At 46.5% G+C, this 13,363-nt stretch overlaps 2 protein-coding genes across 2 annotated transcripts; both read left to right on the forward strand.

The window, feature by feature from the left end:
• The first annotated feature begins 5,005 nt into the window (after positions 1–5,005).
• LOC127780715 (uncharacterized) lies at positions 5,006–6,132 on the forward strand. The gene has a single exon (XM_052307674.1). It carries the CDS (start codon positions 5,033–5,035, stop codon positions 5,870–5,872), a length of 840 nt encoding a protein of 279 aa, XP_052163634.1. The 5' UTR covers positions 5,006–5,032; the 3' UTR covers positions 5,873–6,132.
• Positions 6,133–12,277: 6,145 nt separating this feature from the next.
• Positions 12,278–13,014, forward strand: LOC127780798 (uncharacterized). The gene has a single exon (XM_052307769.1). The coding sequence runs from the start codon at positions 12,280–12,282 to the stop codon at positions 12,928–12,930; it is 651 nt and encodes a 216-aa protein (XP_052163729.1). The 5' UTR covers positions 12,278–12,279; the 3' UTR covers positions 12,931–13,014.
• The last annotated feature ends 349 nt before the right edge of the window (positions 13,015–13,363 follow it).

Consider the following 13,363-nt stretch of genomic DNA (forward strand, 5'->3'; position numbering starts at 1 on the left):
ATGTACCCGCTGGAAGATTTGTGCATGCAACTATGCTGTCCTCCCTTCATCCGACAGGTCTTCGGTGCTGTGTGTCACACTCTCACTCCAGCAGCTAGCAGTCGCGTTGTCGAGGTGATTGTTACGGTCTTTCGTGTTAGCCTTTCTAAGCCCGGTAGCCCCGTGCGGCCCAAAAAAAGGCCCAACCACCTCGTACCCTAAAGGCCTAAACATAGCCAGTCGGACGCCGCGTCGCCTCCCCCATCGCCGGCTGATGCCGTCCTTTCCCTCGCGCGCCGCTGGTCCTTTCTCCAGCCGCGACCCGCGACCCCTTCCGGCAACGTTGCCTGCCGCGGGGAGTTTTACCACCTCGACGTATTTTCCTTCTTCTCCGAACGGTGTCCCGATGCCAGGGAATTCAGGCTATTCCATAATTCGTCTGTGATTTAATTTAGGTCATATTTGAATGGACTTGAAGCGAAAAACGTCCGAGTGTCTTTCAGCTAGCTCAACAAAGTGGTGGCACTACTAGAAAAATCTTTTTTTTTCATGCGGCCAAAAATCATTTTTCCAGGCGGGGAAAGGTCCACCTGTATATAAACGCCTGTAAAAAACATCAATTTTCGCAGGCGGCCCAATCACCCGCCTGCGAAAATCCTCTTGATGAACAAAAAAAAATCGCTGCCACTCCCCACCCGTGCTCCTACCCACCTCCAGTCGATCTAGGTTAGGGTTTTGGGAGGTCGAGGGAGAGGAAGGGGAGGTGAGGGGAAGCACAGCCGCCGCTGCAGGGCCGCTGACGCTAGTGGTGGGGGGCACTGCCGCCGCCACCGCCCTCTCCCTCCCTTCGGCTGGATCTGGGATGGAGGGGAACCGCCACCACCGTCCTCTCCCGGTCTCCATCTGGTCGGATCTGGGAGGGGAGCCGCACCGGGTGCTGCCGCCGCCCCGCGCCATGGTCGTCCCCACGCCTCGCCGCCGCCGCCCTCCCCCGGCCTCGCTCCGGCCGGATCTGGGAGGGGAGGGGAGCCGCACCGGGTGCCGCCGCCGCCCCGCACCGTGGTTGTCCCCGCCGCCCTCCCTGGGCCTTCCTCCGGCCGGATCTGGGAGGGGAGCCGCGCCGGGTGCCGCCGCCACCGCCGCCCTTCCCCCGCCCCCCTCCGGCTAGATTTGGGAGGAAGGGAGGGGCCGGAGGTCGCCGTGGCCGCCATGTCGCGAGGGAGCCGCCGTTGCCTCCGGCCGGCGGCCGGTGAGAGGAGGGAAGGGGAGGAGAGGGGAGGGGAGAGGAGAGAGGAGGGACGCGGGAGAGGAGTGAGGGAGAATGAGGACTTAGAAAAAATCAGCCCTAGGTCAGCTCTATTTATATTACAAGTCTACTTTCGTAGGCGGACCACATAAGAGGTCTGCCTGCAAAAATGCCCTTCATTTTTGCAGGCGGACTTCTTATGTGGTCCGCCTGCGAAAATGGATTTCTTAGGCGGACAGCGAGCTTCATCTCGGTTTGCATTTTTGTAGGCGGCTATTTGGCTCTGAGGGTCATGTCCGCCCCCAAAAATGAATACCCAACATCGGCGAAAATGATTTTTCTAGTAGTGTGGGCTAGCTGGTCTGGATTTGAAATCTCACCCCTTCTATTTTTTATATTAGGTTATTTTCTAACATTCACTTTTTTTAATGGATTTGAGGCCACATTTGAAGTTTTCGAGTCCACCGGCCGGCTAGCCATGAGAGAGAGAGAGAGAGAGCGGGGGACGCGACGCGCATCGGCAGGGAGAGGCAGCCCTCTGCCCTGATCTTGGACATCGAAGCTGTTGAGTTGTGACCAGCTTCTGCCGGAGCGAAGCGGAGGCCCGTCGTTATCCTTTTAGGGTTTCACCTTCATATATACTTCTTGTAAGCCATCGTGCAACGTTGTAACCTTACCCCGATAGAGTGAAGATATTTTTCTCTCCTGCTTTGGGAAGATTTTCCACATTAAATCTCGTGTCTTCTGTGATTGATCTATTATTCATTATCGTTTATTTGCCTATCGCTTCCTAACAGGAGCCGCCACACACTCCCTCGACACATCGGTAGCCAATGCTACGGATGATGCGCTCGCATAGGGCACCCCTCGCCGCCGTAATATATGTCAATGGCGTAAACCGGAGATTTTCCTTGGACAGTATTAGTTCACAAATGCACATCACATACTACAATTTTCTACACCGAAAATATGATATACAAGTACACAACTAGTGAAAATATGATAGTTATTATAATGTCTTATAACATCATAAGTGGCTTACTTAACAAGCTAAAATGACACATTCACTAATCAATATCCCTGCTCCTCTTCATGTTTTGCCAATCCTACAAACTGCAATGACACATTTACTTAACAAACTGCTCTGCCCTGATCTTGGACGTCGAAGCCGCCGCACGCGCACTCGACGCATCGGTAGCCGGCACTGCTGATGGTGCACTCGCACAGGGCGCCCCTCGCCGCCATAATATATGAATACAGTGGCGTAGCCAGGAGATTTTCCTTGGGTAGTCCTAGTTTACAAATTCACATCATATACTAAAATTTTCTACACCTAAGATATCATATACAAGAAAAAAATTAGTGAAAATATGATAGAAATATAATAATAATGTCTTATAACATCGATAAGTGGCTTACTTAACAAGCTAAAATGACACATTCACTAATCAATATCCCTGCTCCTCTTCATGCTTTACCAATCCTACAAACTACAATGACACATTCACTAAACAATAATCACAATTTACAAATTGTATATTCAGTTATTCACTTATTCACAGACTCACAAATCAGAAATCTATTTTTGAAGCCATTACCTACACAGACACATAACTACTGAGCTAGTCAGCCAAAGGAAGGGGAGTAGAGGCAGTTGTTCACTACCTGCAGGGGAAGGCGCCGTTCCGTTCCGCCGGAATTGAAGCAAAGGCTGCATGGCTGCGGGCAAGCGGCCGAGGCGCCGAGCGCTGCAGCGGGAGCGGGAGGCTGTGGTCGCTTGGCTGGCCGAGAGCACCAGAGCGGAGATGGCTGTGGAATGTCCTGCAGAAGGCGCCACGAGGACGGTGGGTGGTGTATCCACGGCGGCACGGCGCACGGGTGGCGGTGGTGCGACTTGAGACACGGGTGTCGCCTCGTCGGCGACTCCGCAACCGCGCATGGTACAGGCATCGGGCGAAGTTGAAGGGAGGAAGACAGGGAGTAGGGAGTAGCGTTGTAACGGCTCGTCCACCCAGGATTGCTAATCCGCGCAAACGCGCCAGGTTAGTAAATCGCGAGCGTTTCCTAGTTCGTAGCTTCTCGCACTCTTTTTTTTTCGTTTTTCCGCCTTTTCGGTTTCTTTCAATTCTATATTTATTTGTAAAGAGGTGTGGGAATGATTAAAAAATAAAAAAGAAACGAAGAAAACACGCCTAAGATCAGAGAAAAAAGTGCGAATACGCAAAAAAAGAAAAGGACCGGCGGAAGGGGATAGCTGGCGTGCGCGCCAGCTAAATCGCTGGCGCGTATGCGCGCATTAGCCATCCCCTCGTCCTCCACTCTCAACGTTTTTCTTTTTTTTAGGGAGGGGGGGGAGGGGGAGGCCCCACCTAAATTGGATTAAAAGAAGTAAGAGAATTACAGAGGAACTGTACAAAGACGAGGCCAAAATAAAAGGGGAAAACTAAAAGCTACAAAAGAGCTAAAGAACAGGGACTAGAGAAGAGCAAGAGAAGCATTAAACAGCGATAGCCAGAGAGGGAGGAGTGCTTTAAGAGGAGGTTTAAAGCGATGTGCCCAGAGCTGAGCATCCTGAATACAACTTCTATTGAGCCGAGAAATGGAGGGGGGCTGGTTCTGAAAGACAGCTTTGTTTCGATGATTCCACAGGCGCCAGCAACAGAGAATAAAGAAGATATTACTCTGAAGAGCCAAAATGTTGTCCATCAGGGTGTTGGAGTGAAGCAAATTCATAGATGTTATAAGGGTGCTACTTGAATCATATCCCAGAAAGCTGAGGCCAAGGGACAGTTGAGGAAAAGATGATCAGTGTCTTTCGGGCAGCTCTTGCAGAGTTCACAGCTCAACGTTTTTCTTGGGGTTGGGTTGCTAATTTTAGTTTGGTCTATTGGATTTGGTTATTTGGGCCTAATTTTTTATGAGGTGTAGGGGATTTCTTGGTCAAAATTGGGGTAGTCCCGAGCCCACAAGGACTACCCCTAGCTACGTCCTTATGATGCTTCGTTAGGTCGATTGAACCTAAGCTACCGGAGTATTTCTTTTTACCCTATCTCTCCCTCTGTTATCCTCTGCGCGTCTATTTCTTTTTACCCTATCTCTCCCTCTGTTATCCTCTGCGCGCCTCCATGACACCGGCGACGTATGAGAGACGATGAAGTCGATCCTCGCACAAAAACACTAATACAGTAGCACACAACAATGTGAAAATTTCTGAAATTTCAAACAATATTGGACCCTGTTCCGGCCCTCTCCTGTCGGTCTACACAGTAGCGCTGCACAGTGTACACGCGGTCCTGGCTCGCCTGTGCATATGCGGTCGGGAAGAAGGTATTGATCGTACGTACGTGTGCGAGACGGCGATTGCCGCTGACCCCTCTTTTTTTATGTTTAGAACTCATTGAGTAACCTCGAGTCGTCGCTGAATGTTTCTGTATGCATGTAAGCTAGCACAAGGAGCAAGTAGCAATACAGTGAGTGCACCTATATACTATGGGCCGCTTCAATTCGATCAGTGCGTAGAGGGAATTAAAACTGCCTACATATCAGGCTCGATCTCAAAATTGACTTTACTTGTAAATTACACTATTAGCGCCAGCTGTTTCATACATAGTTCGCGACGTGGAAAAGTTCAACACATCTTAAAAGTTAAAACCAATTTCGATCAGAACGAAAAACCGTAAGCTACTAATAGTACATTGTTCAGAAATCAGAGTTGACATATGAACCCTTTTTAAGTGCACGAGGAACCCTGTGAATGAAGCACATATATCAAAGCTAGCACAAACGTCAAATCATCAATAGCTTATCATGGCAGCAGCGTCCGGCAATCAGCTGACCGAGAGCCGGACGCACTTCGCCCATCCACAGCACCCGCTTCTCAAGACACAGTACGGCGGCGGCGAGCGGCAGCCGAGCAGCCGCCACGTCTGCCGCATCTGCGGGACTCGCGTCGTCGCCGGCGCCGGCTACCGCTGCGACCACTGCGACTTCGACATCCACGAGGCCTGCGCCGACTTCTTCCCGGAGAAAATGATAACTCCACCTCCCAACTTCTTCGGGCATCCGTGGTCGCACAACCTCGCGCTCAGACAGGTCACGGCGGCGGATGGATCGTGGCCGTGCACCCTGTGCCGGGGGCCCTTCCAACACGGCCACCTCGCCTACCGCTGCGGCGCGCGGAGGTGCGGGTTCGCCGCGCACCCGCTGTGCACGATGCTGCCGGGAGAGATCCGCAGCCCGCTCCACCGGAAGCACGCGCTCACCCACACCGAGCTCATCCCGTCCCGGCTGACGTCCGGCCCGTGCAAACCCGCCGAGATGGCCCGGGTCTGCTCCGTCTGCCGCCGAGACTGCTCCACCGTGCGCACGCGGCACTACCGCTGCGCCTCCTGCATGTTCGTGCTCCACATCGGCGGCTGCGTTTCCGGCGTCCCGCCGCCGCCGGCGCCGGACGGCGAGGATCAGGGTAGCAGTGGTCCTGACGGCGCGAGGGGTTCGTGCGGCGGAGCTGCTGCTGCTCCAGCCCCCGCCGTCGCGAGGTTTCTCGTCGTGGTCGCGGAGCAGCAGCTGGCGGCAGATTTCCCAGCTGCCAATGGCATGGTGGCCGTCATTAACGCCCTGCAAGCTTCGTTGAGCTCGAACGATTAATTACTGGTACAGCTAGCCAGCTGAACTTTCGTCCGAGAGCGATTTGTCAGTTACGTATACGTACGTATAACACGCGTGTGCTGTTTCAACGTGTTATCTGTAATAATATAATCGCACAAAACTTTCTTGGCGTTTGTCGTAACGAGTTGTCGAGTTCCACTACCACATAAAGGCCTTGTGGTGCCGGTTGCCAACCCCACATACATAGATGTCGGATTTGTCAACCGGAACTTCACAGGTGGTACAGATATGAAACTAAATATGTGTTGATGGTTTAGAACCGGCACCTACAAGGATGAACGAGCCTAAAATAATACCGGCTCGGCTCGAATCAAGCTGATCCAAACACGAATCAAGCCAAGTACATCAAGAACACAAATCAAGAACTTCAAAAACATGTCAAGAACATCATGAACACAGCACAGAACACATAACACTTCGCGTAGCAGGCCGTCACATCGCCCTCCGCGCCGGCCTTCTCCACCACCACCTACGTCGTCGGATGTTAACGAGGACGAGGGCCTTCACCACCATTGCCGCCATCGCCCGACAACCCGAGGATGTGCCGCCGCCTCCCCGCCGTTGCCTTCCTCCAGATCTGGCTGAGGGAGAGCGCCACCGCCGAGTCGCTAGGCTGCCGCCGCCTCCCCTTCCACCAGATCTGGCGGAGCGGAGGGCGTGCCACCGGGCCACCGTCACCACCTCCTCCACTGGGCCGTTGAGAGAGAGAGAGAGAGCGGTGGCCAGTGGGGACGGCGGCGCCACCCCGGGTCGCTGGGTTGCCGCCGCCTCCCCTCGTTCCGGATTTGGCGGTGGGGAGAGCGTGCCATCGGGCCGCTACCGCCACCTCCACCGGGCTGCTAAGAGAAAGAGAGAAAGAGAGAGAGAGGGTGGGGAGAGGGAGAGAGAGAAGCACGGGCGGCTCGCAGGTGGATAAGGGTGACCTGGTCAAGGAGATAAAAAGCAGTCGGCTCGGCTCGATTTTTTCCGGTGTCGGTTTCACCAATAACAAATTAAAGGTGTCTGTTTTCTTACTATGACCGACACATTTATCTAACACAGGTTTTAGGTGCCGATCGGTACCTATTTAGAAATAAAGGTGCCGGTTCTTTACGATTTCAATCTACGGAGCTGGGAAAATGCCTATAGGTATCAAATTTAGTACTTTCGACACCTATAGCGCCGACACATATTTGATATTTTGTAGCAGTGTTCGTTCGATCATGCGAACGTGCCAGTTTGAACACCCGTGACACAGCTCTATATAGGCCTATAGCTGCCTAGCTAGCTAGTTAAAGCATATACGTACGCGTGGACTGTTTGGTCTTCAGTTTCGGAAGATATGCAACTCTTTTTATGTGTTGTGACTTATTGTGAAACGATTATACACCAAAAATTCTACTGATGGTTCCCTTCTTTTTTGAAAAAAAAATGGACCAATGCTCGGTTACCTGTTATTAATAAATGATTAGTTGAGTTTTTCGTAAAGTCGCCTAATGGCGTTTTTATATTTTTAATTTTAAATACGTTGGTTAGTGTGCTGTACTACCCCGATGGGCCAGGCTCCCGCGACGGTGGAACAAAAGCGGAATAAGAGCATTACCAACAGCTTTATTATTCTATTTTCTATCATTAGATTTAAAAAATTTTAGTCAAAAAATCGTAACCAATAGAATCTCTAATCTGTCTTCGAATAATCCAGGATATCTCGTTCCTCCATTTCGAGGGAGCAAATTTTTTCCCAATCGCTCTCTCGCGCTTACAAAGAAAAAAAAATAATGAGATGAAGGAGGAGCGTGCATAGAAGAGGGGCAGAAAACTAATTTTCTCTATTGGTAGTTAAAGGGAAGGCCCACATTTTATTATAGGAAATCAATTTTAGGTGGTGTATAAATCTCTTGAAGATGAAGATAAAGATTAAGTGTTTCACGTAAAATGAGGTGGTAATAACGTGTGATTAATTGAGTTTTAATTATTACGAACGTGAAAAATGGATTAATCTGATATTTTAGAACAACTTTCATATAGAAAGTTTTCGCACGAAACACACCGTGTAGCAGTTTGAAAAACATGTCACTTTTATCCAAAAGTTTATCAACTTTTGGAGATTAGGCTTTCTTTTGGAGAGATAGGTTTCCCACTTTCTATATTCAGTTTAGAAAATCCAAAAAAACATAGTTTTGGTAATTGATTATTGGGATACTCTTGGTGATAACCTAGTTAGCCGTCGTGGACATGATGGCACGAACACCAATACATAGTCGACGACGGGATAGTCTTCCTCCTCGAATATGAACTCGTCGAGATCAGAGATAGCGCTAGATCCCTCTTGTTGACCTCTGTAGGCACCAGATTGGGTCTGTCTAGAATAATATCTAATGTCGATGTTTGTCGGCGTATTGGCTTGTGCATTGGTCTGTGTCCCCTTTCGTCCTAGGGAGTCTTGTATTTATATCCATAGATGTCCTCTTATCCAAGTAGAACTAGGGAGACCAATATGGATACAATATGAGTAGTCCTTATAGTTTCCACGTAGAACTCTTCTTTTCCTTTCTTGGTATATATAAGGTACGATTCCGTATAAGACTTGGTATATGGTGGACCCCACCGAGTTTAGTCGATTACTATTGGGTACGTGGTATACATAACCATGATAAGGACAACGAACATGAACAAAAGCCTATCCTAGATGGCAACATTTTAGGACGGAACTATATATAATGTAACTACAATGTAATTACACCTAGTTATATCTGATTTTTGTCTTTATTTTTGGAATACTTGCGAAATATTTTTAGATAACTCCAAAAGGATACCACTTGTAGAATTTTTGGAGTAATCATTTCACCGCACATACAAATAGTTGCATATCTTTCGTAGGGGTGAAAAAGGGATGGGTAATTCCTGATCACCCACCCGATCCGAGGCTCACAGGAAGAATATAGGAGAGAAAATGTGATACCCGGTACTATCTGAGTATAAATCCGAATGCGTAAAAAAATGTGTTATAATACATAAAGACTTGTATATGCCCATATGTTCTATATTATAAAACATATATGAAAATATGTTATAAATCCACCTACAAACATGATAAAAGATTGTTTAATCACTATTTACGAGTTCATATGTAATATTGTACATTTTTTTACTCTGATGTATCTCATTGAACACTTAATTATTTTCTTATATTTAATACCTATAAATTAGAGATATAAATAGATATCCATTTCCGAATTCGATTAGAAAGAAATAATATAAGATAAGATATGAGATGAGTGATATCTTATCCAAGATACTAGCTGTATATTCGGCTTTGAGTTTTTTAAAATATGGGTTAGGATACGAGAATGTTATAATGTTGGACGTATAATGTTATAATCCAACCGTACCGCTTGTTTTCACCACTAATCTTCTCAAACTAACAACCAGACTGTCCACATATCTTATCACGTGTACGTAGCTATGTCACGTACGTGTTCCAACTGGCACGTTCGAGGCATGATTGAGCGACAAACGCCAAGAATGTTTTGTGCGATTATTACAGATAACAAGCACACGCGTACACGTGTATGATTCTAGGAGAATTAAATAACATATGTATAGGTGGACTTGGTCTTTGAAAAAGGCAGGCTTAGAGCAACTCTCATGTGAACACGTACACGTATTAGTAACAGATATTTGCATGCAGACGTGGTTACACGTACGAGTAAGAGGAAGGTTGTCGGAACTGTTCGCGTGACTGTCTAATAGCGAACATTTGTGTACTAGACCCTCTGGAAAATGCTTAAGCGGACTTGCGGTCTTGCGTGCGTGCAACCGCTAAAGCCCAGTAGCCCTCGTGCGGCCAGCCCATAAAAAGCACGACCTGAGTACGATGGATGTTGGTACGAGTAACTACTAGTAAGTATTTGACCAAGTCATGCACACGTACTTTCGAATGTCAATGCGTGTCAAGTTAGAAAGCTTTGTTGTTTTCCTCTGCCACCAAGGTCAAGGGGGTTGCAAGGAATCGGGGATCGCTGACTTCTCAATTTATGCTTATCATGAACTTGGGATTAAGAAAAGTATACAGTACACATGCTCCACCGATTCAACACGCTCACTCATAGTCACTTACTGTTTGGGTCAAACCAAATAGAATGAATCTCCTACCGAGTTTCACGGAAGTGAAACTAAAAAGACTATCTCACCGATGCATTCATAATCACTACAAATAATACAACCTTTTTTAATAATAAATAAAATTCTGGTCTATATATCAAGTGGATATACACAAGGAACACAGAAAATACGTATATTCCAGGTCTCATAACTTGAAAACTACAAAATAAACAAAATAAAATGGAAAAAGACTGTAAGACTAAACCAAGATGTTCTCTTATTTGACGAGTCCTGCCGAACCAAAAACGACACTAAGTCGTTGAAAGTTGAAACGCCGCCTAAACTAATGTAGTACCCACATCCTCAACCTATCCATCTCTAATCCCCATGTTGCCGATTCAATCAATCTAGATCCGATAGCTCCTAGCCCCTTGTGCCTTCGCACGCTAACATCATCCAGATAAAGTGAAGAAGAAGATCCTCCAACACAAGTTGCAACTATACGTACGGACGAATTCGGGCACAAACACATCAGAACTAGTGGCACTTAGGTACTAGATATAGAGTCGCGCCTAGCCATCGTCAGCAAATTTCGCTTCAGCTCCTCATTGTAGCCGCCTTGCTCACTATCGATCTGACCATTAGGCTTGATCTAGATACACTTGTTGCCGCCGACACCGCTAATAAACCCGCCGTCTATCTTTCTTGCTGTAGCCTCCTTGCTCACTTGAAGGGCGATCTGGCCATTAGACTGGATCCACACTGGATGTCGTCGACACCACCTTAGTCGTGCCAACATCCCATGTTACCATCGTCAAACCACCGTAGGCCAACTAGCTACCACCGCCACCAATGCCTGGGCTCCCCGCCTACCACCACCGCCGCTCCCCGTCGTTGAGGAAAATGAGCACTAGGACACAACGACCGACGGAGCAATGGCAGAGCCAACCTTCTTCTAGATGGCACAAGGACCCTACGACACGCCACCGGCTCTTTTCATCTCCATCGCCGCAGGAATCTTTGAGAGGGGGAGCCCCAAGGAAAACATAGAACTATGCATAACAATTTGCTCTGCCAGGCTAGTTTACCATATAGTTATTCTTAAAACCCAAAGGAATTTTGGATGTTAACTTCAACAGATTTTAATTAGTGTTATTTTGTTCACTTTCCATGTTAATTAGCAACGAAAAAAAAAGGGAGCTCAACAACAAAGGCTGTGAAGAAAACCCCTAAAATTCCATATCAATTGTTTCATCTCTCCCCTAATCTATCATCAATTACCTTTTCCAACACTAGATCGATATGAAACAACTCTCAAGTGTATTTTTTTACCTTTTCTGGATGAACTAAATAATATTGTAACTTAAAATTGAAACTTATACACATTTACCATGGATCCTTGTCAATATGAAGAAAAAAAAAAGATATTGCTACACATTTGTTGATATTTTTTTCTCCTAAAACTTTATCAAATGTAACCTGTATGCAAGCGGGAAGAAAAAAACCATAGCATGCGTAAAGGTGAGGGGATTCCGTCGCAAGATGTCTGCTTTGCGGAAATAACGTATTACTGCGCGTCCCTCCATCACGAGACGTCTGCTTCCCGCAAATAACGTGTTACCGTGCGATTTTTAAAAGTTACATAGTTAAATTCAAATTATAATATAATTACACTATAATTATGTTATATTTACATCTATTAATCTTTTAGAAGAAAATTTATCAATAAATATATTGAAAAAATAGAGTAAAATTTACAAAAATATAGACACTTTTACTAAATTATCACAAAACTACAGATTTAAGTTGGTGTATCACAAAGCTATATATTTTATATAATATTATCATAAAACTACAAGTTTAAAACTAGGTATGGCAAAACTACAAATTTAATAATAAAATTAGTTAAACTACAGATTTTAGGATTTAAATTCTTAGTACTAATGTTATGTTTGAATTATCAACGTCCAAGTTTTGTGATTAAATTGATGTTAAATATTTAGTTTTGTGATACTCAACTTTTATGGTAATTTTAGTGTTAAATATATAGTTTTGTGATATATTATTTTAAATCTGTAGCTTATAATAAATTACTCAAATATACCCGTAGTTTTGTGAAATTTATATAAAATAAATTGCACACGTGTTAAGCGCAACAACAAATCTAGACTATTCTTTCGAGTTTCAAGTGCATGCTCCGGGTGAATGTGGCTAACTGACGTACTTATCACATTTACCGTGTATACAAGTCATAATTTTGACATATCTTTTGTCTGTATTGAAAAAAAACACCGCTAAGACCGATGACTCGAAAGTCGAAACTACTATATATATACACACACACATGCCATTCAGGACAACTAGCATTCACCTCCTGCACAACGAAAACCAAGCATTATCAGCCCACAGCTAGGCCACACGAAGCTAGCGATTCGATACATCGATATATCAATATGGCTTCCGCCAGATACACTACGTGGTTACACCCGGAGCACTCGCTAACGAGGCGCGTTTACGGCGGCAAGCGGGGCGCTGCCGGTGTCTGCAACGTGTGCGACCGCACCATCTCCGGCGGCAGCTACGGCTACAGATGCGGCGGCGGCGCGTGCGGCGGCTTCGACGTCCACGAGGCCTGCCTCACCCTGCCGAAGCGAGTCAAGCTCGGCCGGCGCCATCGCGACCACGAGCTCACGCTCTCCGTCCTCACGGCCAGCCGGCGGTGCGTCACCTGCAGGGAGACCTCCGACGCCGGCCGCTGCATGTACCGCTGCGTGGAGTGCGACGTCGACGTGCACCCGCGGTGCACGCCGCTGCTGATGGAGGCCGGCGGCGCCAGCGGCCGCCGCTGGCCGCAGCATGGTTGGAAGCGTCGAGCGGCGAAGCGCGTCGCCAAGGTTGCTCTCAACTGCGTGTTGGAAGTGGTGATTACAGTAGTGACCAGCGGGAATGAGTAGGGTCAATCCATTTATCCACTGAATCTACCTCTAAATTTGTCATAGTGGATTCTTAGGGTCGCTCTAGAAATGTAAATGGATCAAATGGTTCAAACCATTAGAACCTAGGTTCAAGGGGTTCGACCCAAAATGACTTCATATATATAAATGTTTCAAAAATTTATACAAAGTTGCTTCTTTTTATAATAAATCATTCATATACAAAAATCAACTAAATTTAACAAGTTTTTATAGTGTAAACGCGAGTTTAAAAATTTTGGGTCCGAGTTTTACATACATGTAACTAGAATCTTAGTAATGCATCGTGGGCCCCGCATGTCTAAATGGCTTAAAATTTGTACAAAGTTGCTTCTCCATATAATAAATCATCTCTACAAAATTCAACTAAATTTGATAAGTTTTTAAAATGTGAACGCGAGTTTTAAAATTTTGG

This window comes from Oryza glaberrima, chromosome 7 (assembly GCF_000147395.1).
Source record: "Oryza glaberrima chromosome 7, OglaRS2, whole genome shotgun sequence".
NCBI classification, from domain to species: Eukaryota; Viridiplantae; Streptophyta; class Magnoliopsida; order Poales; family Poaceae; genus Oryza; species Oryza glaberrima.

Coding starts and splice junctions, on each gene's coding strand:
- LOC127780715 (XM_052307674.1), top strand. CDS start 5,033: ATGGCAGCAGCGTCCGGCAATCAGCTGACCGAGAGCCGGACGCACTTC.
- LOC127780798 (XM_052307769.1), top strand. CDS start 12,280: ATGACTCGAAAGTCGAAACTACTATATATATACACACACACATGCCAT.